Source organism: Salarias fasciatus, chromosome 23 (assembly GCF_902148845.1).
Source record: "Salarias fasciatus chromosome 23, fSalaFa1.1, whole genome shotgun sequence".
Lineage (NCBI taxonomy): Eukaryota > Metazoa > Chordata > Actinopteri > Blenniiformes > Blenniidae > Salarias > Salarias fasciatus.
The window spans coordinates 1,477,093-1,493,227 of NC_043766.1; the positions used below are offsets into that span (position 1 = coordinate 1,477,093).

General features: G+C 46.1%; 1 protein-coding gene across 1 annotated transcript; it reads right to left on the reverse strand.

Moving 5' to 3' along the window:
• Positions 1–902: 902 nt before the first annotated feature.
• ephx4 (epoxide hydrolase 4) lies at positions 903–14,548 on the reverse strand. Its single transcript, XM_030083769.1, has 7 exons — positions 14,292–14,548; positions 11,223–11,308; positions 8,981–9,138; positions 5,326–5,454; positions 4,896–4,999; positions 2,652–2,800; positions 903–1,617 (listed from the first exon to the last, which is right to left on the reverse strand). The coding sequence occupies exons 1-7, from the start codon at positions 14,532–14,534 to the stop codon at positions 1,377–1,379; spliced, it is 1,110 nt and encodes a 369-aa protein (XP_029939629.1). The 5' UTR covers positions 14,535–14,548; the 3' UTR covers positions 903–1,376.
• Between the last annotated feature and the right edge of the window lie 1,587 nt (positions 14,549–16,135).

A 16,135-nucleotide genomic window follows, 5' to 3' on the forward strand; every position in this document is an offset into this window, starting at 1 on the left:
TTGCATGCTTTTCTCTAACAATATTAAATTTTTTTCTTTTAGAAATCGGGACATTTCCAGTTTTTTAAGCCACTCTATCTCCCTTTTTCCCTATTTCTTGTGGTTTTAACTACTTTTCCAAATTTAACTTGTACTGTTTTTGAATCCCTTTTTAACCAAGAGTCACGAAAAATTCTGAATGGTGCTGTGGTGTGTCACTATAATAAAATACTGTATGTTCAATGTTTATTCACGTCTCATGTGGTGAAGGCTTCATGGAGCCGCTACAGAGGGGCTGAAGAGCCACATATGGCTCCAGAGCCGCAGGTTGAACACCCCTACACTAATGGATACCTAGATACCCCCCCCCACCACACACACACACTCACAGTCCCCACCCACCACAACTCACACATTGTCTGAAAGCGCAGCGAAGTGTGGAAGTGTTTGTTCTGCAGTCAGTTCATAAAATCAGACAAAATGCTGTGTCACGGAGCTGGGAGCTAAATTTAACCGAGCATACGCTGCTTTTCCTGCTGCCTTTCATCTGCTCAGAGCGACCGGCCCGACACGGCAGCAAACACACAAACACTCCACTTACCAGATCAAATACACCCTGAGCACTAATGTCTTAAAGAAGCCTTGCAGTCCCACACGTTGACACTCAGTTTATTTATAAAATCGAATGGTGTAGACTTGGCTCAGTGAATCTCTCAAAATGCAGTGTGTAGGAAGAGATACAAAATAGTACAATAGTCAACCATCACCAACGTTTCTATACAGGAAGATCCAGATAACGTCATTCTCTAACTCTGAGCATCTCCGAAGAAGAAGAAGAAGAAGAAGAAGAAGAAGAAGAAGAAGAAGAAGAAGAAGAAGAAGAAGAAGAAGAAGAAGAAGAAGAAGAAGAAGAAGAAGAAGAAGAAGAAGAAGAAAAGAATACAAAAAAGGAGAAGCTCCTGTTGACAACACTACCTGATATAGGGAGTGGGAGGGTTGCAGCTCCTGAAGGACTGTGCCCAAAGTGAAACACACAAAGTATAGCGGTCGCTCTGGACGACGTCTACATCGCGACGACTTGAAAAGTTAAAAAGGCACCACACAATACAAAGTCACATTGAGCTTTTTGCCACACATTTGTAATGCTGTAACCAGACAAACTTTTAAGGCGGATGTCATGTGCAAAAAAGGTCTTGAGCCAAGTGTGCTTTGATTCTCTCCTCTCCCGCTGTAAAAAAATATCTGAAACGTGACAGGTTTTCAAAGAATGATTGCATTATCACTATGTCGCTTGGTTATCACAGGCATATTCCAGGCTTTCCGGGGCCGGGGGAGGGGAGTGGCAGGTGAGGAGGAGGGCGAGGAGAGGGGGGAGTGCTGGAGGAGTGAAGGAGGGCTTAGTTCCTGTAGCTTTTGCGTCCCTCTCCCTCCTTGAGGAAGGTCCATATGAGGGTGTTGACGATGTCGGGCTGGTCCTGCTGCAGCCAGTGGCTGGCCCCGGAGATGATGTTGAGCCGGAAGTGGTTCCGGATGTAGAGGCGGCACGTCTCGGCCATCTCCTGCTCCAGGAAGGCGTCCCGCTCGCCCCACAGCAGCAGCACCGGGGACCTGACGTGGTTATGGCTCAGAGGGAGGGAGCTGGGTGGAGGACAGCAGAGAAGACACAGATTCGTGACAGAGGGGCGACAGTAGCTCAGATGGTAGAGCGGGTCGTCTCATAACCGGAAGGTCGGCGGTTCGATCCCCGCTCCCGCAGGCGGAAAACAGTTGTTGTGTCCTTGGGCAAGACACTTCACCCACCTTGCCTAGTATGAAAGTAGTGAGAGTGAATGGTTGGTGGTGGGAGGGGCCGATGGCGTCAGTCTGCCCCAGGGCAGCTGTGGCTACAGCAGCAGCTTACCACCACCCAGTATGGAGAGAATGCAGTGTAAAGTGTCTTTGAGTGTGCTGAAAAGTGCTGTATAAAACCAATGCATCATTATTATTATAGGTCTTTGAAGGGAGAAAACAAAGAGATAACTCAGACTTGCTAACTTGCTGGATCGTGGTGTAAACGGCCTCTTCTTCACCGTGCTATGTGTAAACATGTTATGTGAGGTCCAGCTTGTCTTGCTCCCGTAATGTTGCCCAGCCTTCCATTGTGGGCCAGGCCACAGCGGCACTGCTGGCTTCACGCTGAGACACAGTCCAGCCCCGTGTGTCTGTGTCAGAGGACGAGTGTACGGACATGGTATGAAAGAAGGCATGGATGCATCGGTGGAGGTTGACCGTGTTTATCTGTTTGCGTGGCGTGCGCTCGTGGAGAGGCTCTAATTGGTCATGGGTCAGTGAGATTTCTTTTACATAAGCATATAAAAGCTATTCTGAGAGAGCCCGTTGCTTGAGAAGGGACCAGATGGCGTATGCTCAGCCATGCGTGGACAGTTCACATGTGAAAAAAAAAGAAAACAAAAAAAAAACAAGCATTTTTGAGATATTCTTTTATCTGGTGAGCACTGGCACACTGCAAATGTCTGCAGTGCATAACAATAATAAGAGTGAGTGTCTGTTTCAGTGTGTGGTAGTATGTTATGATTAGTGGATGTGCCAGCAGAGCACTTCCAATAACATACGGTACTGCACACAAAATACAAGAAAAAAGTGCATGGATGTGTGCACAGTGAGTTCCCCACCTGAAAACATTTCTGTAATAGTTGAGGGCTCCTGTCAGGGCTCCCGGCTGCGACAGCGCATACAGGTAGGCCTCCAGGTCCTCGGCGGTGAGCCAGCGGCCTTTCCTCCCGATGCCGGTGCTGCGGCTGGTGAACAGAGCCTTCAGCGCCTGCGGCGCACACAGAGGACACAGGTCGTCACCAGAAGGTCGTCTACGGCACTGCAACACGAGCCGGAGAGTCTGGATCGACCTTCGACGGCGGCCGGGACGCCGGGACCTACCGCCGGCCCGGCCGCTTCACACGCTGAGTGGCAGAATGGACCCGGGCTGGCGTGCGGTCTTACAATTAATTAACACAGCCTGATATTTTAAACAAACACTTTCCAGATTAGGTGAAACACATTGCGAGGCATAAATCAGTCAAGAAGAAGCAATTTCAGTTAAAAAGCGTGATATGGAAAACACCCAGTCGGTCACAGCTTTACACAGCATCACTTCCAGGCTGTGTGCAGAGTGTAAAGAAAGAATTTCAGATCTGATAAAGCAGAGCTGTTTCTTCCCAGTGGGACACATGGTAAACACAACATAAAATCCTGAAATTACTAGATTAAGAAAACAAAAACAAAACTGTTAAAAATGATCAGGTGACTAGTATACCCTAATCTCTGCAAAATCTATGTCTAAACAATAAAGGACACTGAAATCAGACTGAAATGGGAATTAAAACTAAAAAATAAATAAATGAATGAATAAATAAAAGAAAAAAATATTTTAAAAAATTCTAGAACAAAAAATAATATAATAAAAATACATATAATAATTATTCTAATTACTAATTATTTTATAATAAAATAATAATAAAATACATTATTAAATAATAATAATTACATTATATTTTTTTTAAAAATTCAATAATTAAAACTACATCAAAACTCGCATGTAAATGTGGCCATTCTGATTTTAAAGCGGAATTCAATAATTCCTCAACTATGTAAAAGTTTTATTCCACTTTAAGTTAAATCCAGTTCTGTTATTCATATATTCCAAGATGGCCACCCGAAGTGAGCGTTAGACTGGAAGGAAGACAACTTATTTAATGGAGCCTGAGAAGAGATAGACGTAACGAAAAGAGCGGAGGGACAGAAGAATAAACATGAAGCCGTAGCGTCAAAGTTAACCTAGAAAGAAAGTGTGTTTACTCCTGGCAGACGTAAACACGTCATTTCCACACGCTGTCCAATCAGAATGCTTCACAAAGCCCAGGTCTGAAGTGGCATTAAACCAGGCAAATAAACAAGTTTTCATTGTAAACCTCAAGTCAGAACTAATATTAATAGAATTAACTACAATATGCTAATTACAAATGATTTAACTCAGAGTAATTAATTTAAAAAAAGTCACGTGACTGTAGGAATTGTCTTATTGTCATGAAATGGCATGTTGTAAGTGTTTCACTCAGACTAAAGGGCAGATCTATTGGATTTGTGAAACATTGCAGCTTCTGTTTCTCCACAGTGTCCCAACATTTTTGGAATTACAGACTAAACTGTAGAGTGTGTTCGGGGCAACAAACCTCTGTACAAACAGCAGACGAGCATATAAAGCATATAAACAATCCCCCTGCAGTTTACAGCAACACTGATCCATCATGGGACAAGAGCAAGTTTTTATCATTTTGAATGATTTAACGCATCCGCTGGTGCCAGATCATTTATTTCTGACCCGAGCCTGAGTGGCTGGCTTCTGTTCCTGCTGATCAGACCAAAGAACAGAGAAATGAATCTGCGTCCCCGCCTGCCGCCAATGTGAAAAACAAAACAAAACAAAACAAAAACAGGTTTAATTGTGACAAACTCAATCTCTGCATCTTCACACCAAAACTGCGCAGAGCTTAATTTTCAGACACAACAAGAATTCTTTTGTATTCAATACATGTGCTATAAAGAAAAGCGATTTGAGCCTAAAGTTGATTGGGTGATAGTGCATCTTCCACATGCCCTGTGGGATAATTTCATTCCCTGTTTTATTATTTATTTTGTTTATTATTTATTTTACAGCAGGCTATATTTAGAGATTGCAAGCTAAAAATAGACTGACATTGTAGGAAATGTGCAACACAGATCAGTGTGTGCATGCTCAAAACACACACGCGCACACACGTATGAACGACCTTGACCTTGAAACGGCTGAAGCCTGTACGTGCCTGTACACACACACACACACACACACACACACACACACACACACACAGCGAGCGGAGCACCTTGAAATCGTTGATGGAGAGCATGAGCTCGGGGAAGCGGGGCAGCTGGAAGAAGAAGTAGTGGCTGGATTTCAGCAGCTGGCTCGGGTGGCGCAGGGCGTAATCTGCAGGAGGAAAGAGCAGCGGCGCGTTTTTCAGGGGCGGAACTGGAGGCGACTCTTTGCATGCCGACCCCCCCCATGTCTGTTTACACCAGTGAAAACCAGCTGTTCCTGTTCCCCATTACCGTCCTGTAATTGGCCTCTTTTCGTCAAGCCCTCGAGGCAGACGGGGATTTGCCAGATGGATGAAAACATGCAATTGAAGCAATAACACTTGCTAATTAATGATAGTGATTATGCTAATAATCCGAGAGCAAGACCAGAGCCACTCTAATTGGGAAGAAGACAATTGGGTTTCCTTTGCCAACACGGGGAGGAAGAGGCGTCACCTGTGAAGACGGAGGGATGCGGACAGTTGAGGACGATGAGTTTGGTCACCATCTCCGGGTAGTGGATGGCGAACAGCCAGGCGATGGTCCCGCCCCAGTCGTGGCCCACCAGGCAACATCTGTTGTAGCCTTGAAAGGACAGCAGAAAGCCGTTGTCACAGGAAGTGGTGGAAATCAACACTGGTCCCTAACTGGACATTCACACTTATTGAGATGAATTGTGAGACGAACGGCCGAATGTGGAACCAGGTCAGAGCATCGGTGTCCTCACATTGTAGCTGGACGGCTGATCCACCTACCTGCTCTGGCTCCGCTCATAGCTCCACGTCTACAGACCTCATGGTTCACATGTCTACATTAGGGCCAGTCGCCACCAGATCAGTGGAGGGATCAGCTGTTTTAATCGTGATTAATTATGTTCAAGCAACTTTTTCAAAGAACAGAAATACAGAAAACCTAGAGGTCTCATCTCTATGGACGCCATTCACCGGTCAGTAGAACATGTTTTGTTAACCTCTGCAGTTCAGGTGAAGCTTGAAAGTGTCCCACATCTCCTCCTGTTCTGGACTGTTCTGTGTTCTGGACTGTTCTGTCTATGTTCTGCTACCTTTCTGACCAAAAGAGGCATTTTAGTGACTTTCCGTCAAGTCCAGTAGTTCTGGAGCCGTAAAGAACATTTAACTTTTAAAACAAGTCGAATGCAGCTCAGGAAGATTCATTCTTGGTTTTGATGAACAAACAGAAACTAGATCTTATGATGCATCCATGAAGTTTTAACTACAGTTCAGAATAGTGAACGGTTTATTGCATTGAACCTATTTCCACCTCCGTCAAGTCAAGGAGGTTATGTAATCACGTCAGTTTGTTGGTTGGTTGGTTGGTTGGTTGGTCTGTTAGCAACATTACAGAAAAAGTAATGGACGGACTGCAATGAAACTTAGTGGAAAGGTGGGTCTTGGGCTAACTTAGAATCCATTACATTTTGGTGATGATCCGGATCACTGTCTGGATCCAGGAATTTTTTTTTAAAGGATTCTTTATCTACGCGCCGCATTGCTACGCGCCGCATTGCTACGCGCCGCATCGCACGCCGCATCGCACGCCGCAGCACTCCGCTCCGATCACACCCCCGATCACACCCCCGATCACACCCCCGATCACACCCCCGATCACAATGTTGTTTTATTTTAGATGGTGGTCTTATTGTTGTTGGTGACTGATTTGACCTGTAGCGGAGGTCTGCGCTCTCTGAGTGCCAATTTCTAGTTGTACCTGATTTTAACAGTTTTCCTTTGTTCAAGCTTTTTTTTTTGATGATATTTTAGCTGTTTTAACCACTTCACCTCTTTTTAAACAGTTTTCTGTGCTTTCTTCCTGCCTTATTTCCTTATTTCCCCCCATTTCTTGTGGTTTTAGCTATTTTTTACAATTTTACTTGAAGTTTTTTTGAATCATAGTGATGAATCATATAATAATATAAAAATAACTTTCATCTTCATTCACATACCATGTGGTGAAAGCTTCATGGAACCGATACAGAGGCACTGAAGAGCCTCATGTTGCTCCAGAGCCGCAGGTTGAACACCGTTGGTCTAGACTGTTCTATGTTCTGGACTCTACATGGAGCTTTATTTCAATTTGAAAACTGTATTTGACGTAGATATTTTATTAAATTGATCTACACATCACTGTATTTTGAAAGAAAATACAAAAGGGTAAAAAGGAAATTCTTTCTTTTTGTTATTTGAATCAAAATTAAAACACCGATGACCAATGATTTACATTATGGGCTTAGAACTGGCTTGAAATGAAAAATAACATGCAATTAAAACTGTGATTAATCACGATTAACAATGGAAATTCTACAATTAGTGGTAATTAAAAATGTATCTTTGACAGCCCTAATTATAATATGAAAGCTCTGTGTCTTGAGAGCAGAGCACTGCAGTGCAAAGCATTCACATTTCAGCAAGAAGCCGTGGGACAGCTGTTAGTTAAGGCCCCTGGTCCTCCGGAGGGTCTGGACCAGGCTGCAGGAGAACAGCTGCCTTTGGCGGTGAAGCAGCTTCAGTGGGACGCAGACACGCACAGCGGAAATGGTGGGAAGGCCGGCAAGAATGAGGCGGAGTGTAACTCAAATAAGAGCTAATTCTGAAGTGTGTACAGTCTCCTGTTTTGAAGAGGACGAGGCTGGTGGCAAACTACAACAGCTTGGCTTAACTAAAATGTGCTTTCAGACGGGGCGTCCTCAAAGGACAGCAGTGAAAGGCCCTGTTTACACATTTTGGGTGTCCTCTCACGTGACGAGGTGGAACTTTTGGAAGCGGCTGTAAGCAGTTGACGGGAAGACGCCTTCGCCGACCAATCAAAGGTCAGAGCACAGCAGTTATCACACCATCACCGGCAGCTGCCTTCCGCAGAAATGACCACCGAGTGAATCAGCAGTGTGTTACTGAGCGCCCGGCCCTGAAAGCCCATTAAGTGAGCGACGGCGATGGGTGGAGCTGCTGCAGCACCGACTGCCAGCCTCCTGGAGGAAGGAAACCCAACGTAAATGTTTTATGAAGGATGACCTTAAAACCCTCTGCAGCCGTTATGACGTCTCACTGTGTTAACGGTGCTTAAAGCTGCCCTGACTCAACGTATCACACACAGTATTGATCCAGCTCACTGAATGCTGAAGGATTACAGAGTAATTATTGCTACTGAGGAATCCGCTGAGGAGGGACGCACCGTTTGCAAACGTTTCACACAATACTTTGAATTCTGGAGCTAAACTAAACCAGGTTCGGTTGTAGTGCAGTTAGACGACAACTGGATTTTGGTTGACATAAACTAATTATGTCAACAATTCTCCTATTTAATTGAGTAATTAATCATGGTTGACAGAAATTGATTATGTTGTGAGGATCGGGAAACATTCAACACACCAACTGGACATGTGTAAACTGACTCAACCGAAGCTCTGCGTCTGCACTTGAAAGCATGGTGTAAGCGCGGTCGAGCGAGACCTGGACCTGACCGCCATGGACCGAACCCTCCCGGGTCTGAGGAGACCGTCGTTAGGAAGAATAAACCTCTCCCAGGAGTCCGTCGCGGCCTGTGGACGCCGCGGGTCTTAAAGCTGGTGTCCGGAGTTTCCGTTCGTTTCCAGTGTATGAATCATTTTTCAACAGAGCTTCAATGTGTCAGTCTGGTTCGATACTACAATATAATATCAGCATAAAGCAATATAAACATTTATTTATGAGCCCCGCCTTCGTCTCATAGACCCCCATGTTATCCGAAAAAGCACCGGTCAGCTTCAGCCAATAGATTTCGAGCTGCCGCATTCTCGTGCTGTCAATCAAAGTGTGGAGCAGCCAGAGAGCACGGCCGCTCGCCCAGCAGAGGAGAGTTAGCTCCGCAGCAGCCGCCGCGCTCACCTCGGATATATCCACTGTCTGCTGAACATCCACTGGAAACAGCTCAACATGGAGGATGCTGCAGGACTCAGAGGCTCTCATTTTCACCCGACGGATAATAGCGTGCACAATTAAAGGGGCGTGGCTTGGTCGCTCATGAAAGCAGAGGGAGGGCGGAACCTGAGAAGTTGGATTAAAAAAAACTCTCATTCTTTCAAAACTCCGGACACGAGCTTTAAGCCCTCCCTCACCCAGGTACTCCACGATGTCCTTGACGTCGGTGACCAGTGAGTCGAAGCAGTAGCTTTCGGCGGAGAGCGGTAAGTCGGACTCCCCGTAGCCCCGCATGTCGATGGCCACCACGCGGAACTCGCTCTTGAACTCACGCAGCTGGTAACGCCAGGAGAACCTGAGGCACACACACACACACACACACACACACACACACACACAGATCTGATGACATTTCCTTCATGGAACACTGTTGAAAGTTAACATGGGATGCTTTACTCTTTATCCTATCTCAGTCCACATGTCACTGCTGAAGGTCAGTAATTCACTGTTATGATATCACATTTACCATTTGTTTACATTTACGATATATTTATAATACTGGAAAACATTTTTTTAACACACAAAAGTATTTAACTAGACTTCACAGAAAAAGACAAACAAAAAATCAAAAACAAAAAAACAATCTTGCTTCTAAAATAAGGGGTAGAGCCTCTAAATCGGGGATCCTCAACCACCGGGCCGGGGGCCAGTATGGTCTGTGGTTCGGGGTGCAAAGAGAGTATAAAAACATTTATTTTGAAAATGTACGTTCAAATTTCCTTTAGTTTTTATTTTGAAAAATGCTTATTTCCTGCACTATCTTTTAATACATCGTTCTGATAAATGTTGCTTCAATCTGGTCTGTAGAGCAACAACGCGCTGAGGAGCTCTTAATGCTCTGATGGATCATTTTTGTGTTTTCATGGCAGAAAAGTTTCATCTTTACATAGAAATGCATTGAAAAAGACATCGTTCTCATGCTGGGCTACTGGTGGACGCTGTTTGGTTTAGCAATGAAACCACACACCGCAGAGAACAACACACTCTAAACATTAACACCAGAGAACATGGAGAACGATTTGGATTTCGCAATCAGGCGAAGCATTGTGGTTTCAGTAACTCGAGCACCGCCGTCATGCGAACAGACCCGTTTGTACGTTTTCGCTGAACCGCTGTCGTCTAAAGACGGCCTCAACCTGACCTTCAACCTTACACAGTGTCACATCTACGAGGGAAAGACTTCGCCGACAAAATCAAAGCTGCATTTGCAGCTAGCATGCAGCAGATGGTTTTCAATACTACCAATTCCTTTTGGCTTGTAACTTCCTGCACTCAGACTCTCAGCTCCACCAAACAACACATTATGCAACTGTTTCCTCGGGTTGATTCGTCCTCTTCGCCACCGCCAGCCGTGACGTGTCCACCTGCTGGGCTCATTCACACACCTTCAGAGTCTTGGGATAGTTACACACCTAAATGCCCAAACTCTCATTTTCCTAGTTATTGTTAGAGCTCAGGCTTCGTTCCAGCTGGGCTGGGGTCACCTCTGGAGAACAGGAGCTGTTTTACATTCTGATCCGCCCACTGATCATGCAGACTGGGACGGCTTGCTAATTGAGGATTTTGTCTGCGGTGCTGTGGACGGTCCTCATCAACCCACCCTCCACCTCCTCCTCCTCCTCCTCCACCTCCTCCTCCTCCTCCTCCTCCACCTCCTCCTCCTCCTCCTCCACCTCCTCCACCTCCTCCTCCTCCTCCTCCTCCTCCTCCTCCTCCTCCTCCTCCACTGGCAGGCGATGGTGTGTGCAGGAGCAAGAGAGCAGAGTGTGTGATTGTGATGAGTCAGGATAAGATTTCTCCACTGAACCCTCGCATCTTGGAATATAGATGAGGCTCAGAGAAGAAGAAAAAAACTAAACCCTTCGAACTCCCTCACTGCACACATTCATACACTGTTCTCATTTCTAGGAGGGAATTGGCACGTTTTTGAGATAGCGTTAAGAGTTCCTGCCACTTCGCTCTCAGCACGGCTCATCATTCCCGCGAAGAACGGGGCAAGTGAGGCAGAAAGAGTTCCCGTTTCCCTTGTTAATTAATCCCTGCACTGTCCACAGCCCAGATAGTACGCTAGAGATATGGACGGCCTTACAGCTCTTGACAGCCTCTTTGGCCCTGATCCAAGCGAAACCCTCCACATCAGTTTTCATTTCAGATCAGGAGGAAGAGATTCTGAATGCTTTGGATCTCTTACCGTCCCGCACAGCAAATCAGTCCTGTCAGAGAGGACTGTGGTTTTTACTGCAGCAAAGATTTAACAGTGGCCCTAAAACATGACAAAGGAGGGATTCTCAGCAAATGAAGAGGCGACTCATGCAACAAACACTGGGCAGTCGGATGAAGGTCCATCTCACGGACACACGTGTGAGGAAATTCACTTACCAGAACTCTGGAAAGCCGTGCAGGAAAAGCATGAGGGGCTTTCCTCTCTCGCCCGCCGCCACATAATGAAACCTGAGTCCAGATTCCTGGATGGGGAGGGAAAAAACATGCATTAAGACATTTTCTGCTGTCGACCTTATCTCTAAGCTTCTCTCTGGAGCTGCGTGGAGCAGAAGCAGTGAGACAGGACGGTCCATCCAGCCACGTCAGGATGTGGATATGATGACGAGCTGGTACGCTTATCGATCAGGGCGGGACGTGAAACGCCACGCCGCACGCCACGGGGAAGTGTTTCCACCAGCTCCCACTGTGAGTGCCATATTCACCGACGACACCGTCGCCTGCAGAGGAAAGACGTCTGCGTTTTACAGGATTATGTTCTCTCACGGAGAGCTTCGGGTTCCTCAGCAGATGTGCGTCGGCTGGATTTCACCTGGACGACAAACATCTGTCAGGAGAAGAAAATCCAGAAGAGGAAGAACGTCCAAGAAGAATGTTCAAGATGTGAGGGTGAAAGACGAGCTGGTCCGTGTTATGTGACCGATTAATTAGACTAATGCAGCTCATTCTTTGTGCTTCTGAACAGTGTTCGTGTTGTAAACATTCAAAACTGACGATAAAAGGAGCATAGACCATGTTTTCAGGTGAAAAGGAAAGCACACCAGCAAGCACCGGTCCATGCCAGGCCTGCCATGACACTTTGCTACGCATGATTTCTGCAAGGAGATACTCTAGCATCTAGTCTGTCCAAATGTAGAAATATGGCAAAGGAAATAAGTCTTAGCTACAGGGAAAACACAGACTGGTCATCACACACACTCTCTGCTACAGATACCACTCCAGCGAGCATTGCAGGCTGTGGATTCGCAGCATGGATATTGAAGGTTTTCCTTCTCATCTGGCTAAAACATAAGTAAGTACTGATGCGTGGCGCTTTTCGCCGGGTGGGTTCGTCTCCTGGAGGGATTGTTATTTCAGCCGTCTCCTCTTTTCTTGAGAGCTTCTTTCTTACCCTCCAGACACTTGTCTTCTGCTTCCCGTCCCTCCACTCCTGCCGGTTTGTCATTTGACGGAGTTGTAGCCCGGCTGATGTGGAATACACTCCCTCGAGGCGTCCATCAACTTTCCATTTCTGCAACCCTTCAAATCCAGACCACGTCCGACCTGAACCCACCTGCTCAGATCTGCTACGCCCTCATTGTAGTTCTCATTTCATGTTATCTGCTGTTTTACTTTGATTTTTTGTGGATTTTTGTGTGGGGTGAATTGAAAATCCATGACAGGCATCCATGAATAAAAATGCAGTATTATCACTTGCTGTTTGTTTTTTTTTTGTTTTTTTTTGGCTTTCTTGGCTGAAAGCATCTGACAGGAAACTTCTTGAGTCATCACTGAAGACGGGGTCACTTTGTTCATGCTTCTTCTGGCTGCTTTGGCAGCTCTGCAGCTAAATTTAGGCTCAGTTTGAGTTGATGCAAAACAATAATATCAGACACTGAGATTCAGGAGTGGAGGACAGCAAATTTTACAGCTCAGGGCAAAACAGCAGAAAACTATCAGATAAACCAAGATCTGTATTCTGCAGCGGCGGAAACCTCAATAAACACAACGTTTTTAGGCTTTTATTGATGATTAGTACTGCCTCATTTCTACAAGAAGAATCAATGAATCAGTTGATTTTTCTTCTTAGCTGCTGATTTTCCAGAACATCAGAGTGAAACACTTGATTTTCAACAAAAAAAGCATGAAATTTTATTAAAATACAGCTGCTCTATGCTCTAAAAGATGTATAGTTGTATGGTTTTATGTGAGACACACGCCAGGTGTGTTAAACTGCAGTGGTGTTTGTGCTGTATGTGAAAACAGTGAAAGTCAGTTCACATCTAATAGTGTTTTCTCTTAATTATTAGACTGCGACGGAGCACTGTGGTCTGAAACTCCAACATGTTCACACTCTCAGTGCACCAAAGCTCAAGATCGGCACATTTAACAGAAGTCTGAAATTGTATATACAGCTTTAACACCGCACAGGGAAACGTGAAAAGTTGAAATTATGAACAATTTTACCGCCATTGTAACTGGAGGGAGGCACACAGGCTCAAAAACAGAACTTCAGTTTAATTCGACTGAAACTGCTTATATTTACAATTAAACTTCATTTAAATTACATGGAACCACTGATGCCATTTTCAGGTGATTAGATTAGGAGGCATCAATGTTATAATTATATATTAACTTTCAAAAGCATTTCAAAGTCACCTGAAATATAAAGGGAGGTTAAAAAATAACTTAATGTTTTCCTGCTGTTGGGACCACTGGAGTTCACTGGGTGGGAGCCTGGTGTAAACACTGCATCACTCTGGGGAGTACAGGGGCTGCTGTGCGCTCTAGTTGGGGCCGAGCTGTCTTTATTGAGGTATGGGCTTTGTCCAGATACTGATGTTACACACACTGATGAGGTGTGAAGTGATGGATAGAAGATGGATGCATTTCCAGCTTTTTCCTCCACTCTGGGACATTTCTCTGAACTATAATCGTCACTGAAGGATTTGAACATAAAAGAACAGAACTTCAACTGAGAGGCAGGTCGTAGCTTTGAGTATCAAGGCATCAGCAGAGCAACAACAGACAGGGTAAACACGGAGACCAGGAGCATGTGCACCTGGTCAGTTCCGCTGTATTCAGATGCCTTGCTGAGAGGTGGAGTCAGCGAGGTGAATTATTCATTGTAGTGCAATGCGATGTGAGGGCAGGTTATTTTGGTGTGTGAGTGTGTGACAGAAATGCATTGGTATAAAGAAATTACATAATCTTGCCCAGGGTAGCAGCGGCTGCATGCATGCAGAGACGCGAGGCGGAGGAGCTGTTCTTCCAGCACCACCTGAGCTCCGCGCCAGCAAAAACCCGGGCACGGAGAAAACACAAAACAAGCGCACACCTCGGGATGCTCACACGCCAGGGCCCCGGTCTGGAAAAGGTGTGAGCTCGTTTTGTTTTCGTCCCCACGTGAGCACGGCGCACACACACACACACACACACACAGAGCGGGCTGCTCTCGCGCGTCCTTACCTTGATCCGAACATAACAGTGGGTTCCCAAGGACGTGTCGTTGAGGCAAGCCGGGGGAGTTTCGCGGACCACCCATTGGAAGGTGGCCGTCGGCCTCAAGACGAGGTTCCACCAAAGTTTCAGCAGCGCCACGGCGGTGCACAGCGCGCAGTACCCGTAAATCAGCGACCAGTACCCCAGAACTCTGATGTTCAGCGCGAGTCTGATCAGGAACAGGATCAAGTTGTGGAGGACTCTCGCCATTTTCACATCGCCGCATGAATTAAAAATGGTCAAATAAATGCGTTGAAAAGCAAAGAGCGAGCCCTCCGTGCCGACGGGGCTTATCCTGCGGACGCGCCGTTCCGACTGCGCTCAGTCGACGCCGCGGTGCGGGAAGCGGCGGCGGCGGCGCTCACGCACGACTGTCTGAAGGGAGGGTCCCGGCGAGCGGCTGAACGGGACGGCGGCGCGGGCATCACGTCAGACTTCACGCCTGCGTGTGACAGCGGCGCGCGGCGGAGCGGGAGACGCCGCTGCTCCGTGGCGATATGGGCGGTGAGTCCGCGCGCCTGCAGCCCGGCTCCGCGGTCAAGTCAGAGAGAGAGAGAGAGAGAGAGAGAGAGAGAGAGAGACATCCCGCTCGGTAATCTCCGTAAACCTGCCGCAAAAAAAAAAAAAAAAAAAAAAAAAAAAAAAAAATCCGCGTCGTTGTTATGGCAACGACGCAGACAGGAGGTGCGTGGTCCAAGCCAGCCCTGAAAACACGCGCGCCCCCTTTAAATTAACTCCTTCACGAACCAGTGCGCGCGACGTGGTGCACCAGGCGCAGGTGGAAACGTGCGCGCGCAGAAATATCTGCTCCAATAAGGAAAGGCAGCCTCACAAAGAGGGGATGAATTAATGCCGGTCAATCATGTCAACATGAAGCGATGATAGAATGATGCACTTAAACGAGTCAATCAATAAAAGCATTAAAAGGAGAATAAACACTTCATTAAGACAGTTATGCTCCGCTTCTGCTTCTACAGAAGTCTCCTCAGAATTTAGAGTCTAATTAGCGTTTGCAAGGAGAATATATGTGTGTGTAAGAGTGACAATACATGTATGTGTAAGAGGAATGTATGTAAAGACAATGTATGTGTGTGAAAGAGAAAATATATGTATGTGAGAAGTGAATATGTGTGTGTGTGTGTGTGAGGGCCAGAAGGAATTACGTCTCATACTGCCCCTCATATGAACTGATTCCTTCACTGGCCCCGAGTATTTCAGTGGTCGTATTGAAACTCTGGTGTTCCAGTTGACGGTCTCTCTGCTTTAACAGAAAACAACATGAGGTGTTTCAGTACCGAAGCCCCTGGCCACAGGTCCCACTGTTAAATGGTCCAACTGCTCTGGTGAACATGTCACAGTGCGTGCTGCCATGTTAAAAAAACACTCTGAATCAAGTCTGGACTTTCTCTCTGGATGGTGGCGAGGCTGGTTTGAGCAGATCATCTTTCACCAAATTCTCACATTTTGATTCAAGTTGAAATAGTGTTGCGCAGAAACAGACTGCTCTGCTGTGAAGGAGACGGTAAAGATGAGATTCATGGGTACTTCTGTGTCACTTGTGCCTTGGCAGCCATCGTATCAAAGGTTAATATCTAGAACTAGAGAGGCCGTGTTAGACTGTGTACTAAATGAATGAGAGAAAGCTCAGGCTCTGTTTGCATGACGTGTCAATTTTGATTGAGAGACTTGGAAGAGTAGAAACACTTAAAACAAAGGAATTGGCATACGGACCACGAGAATTTGGACTGGGGCCAGGACAATATGGACTGGGGACAGGAGCAGGACCAGCAGAATCTGGACTGGGACCGGTA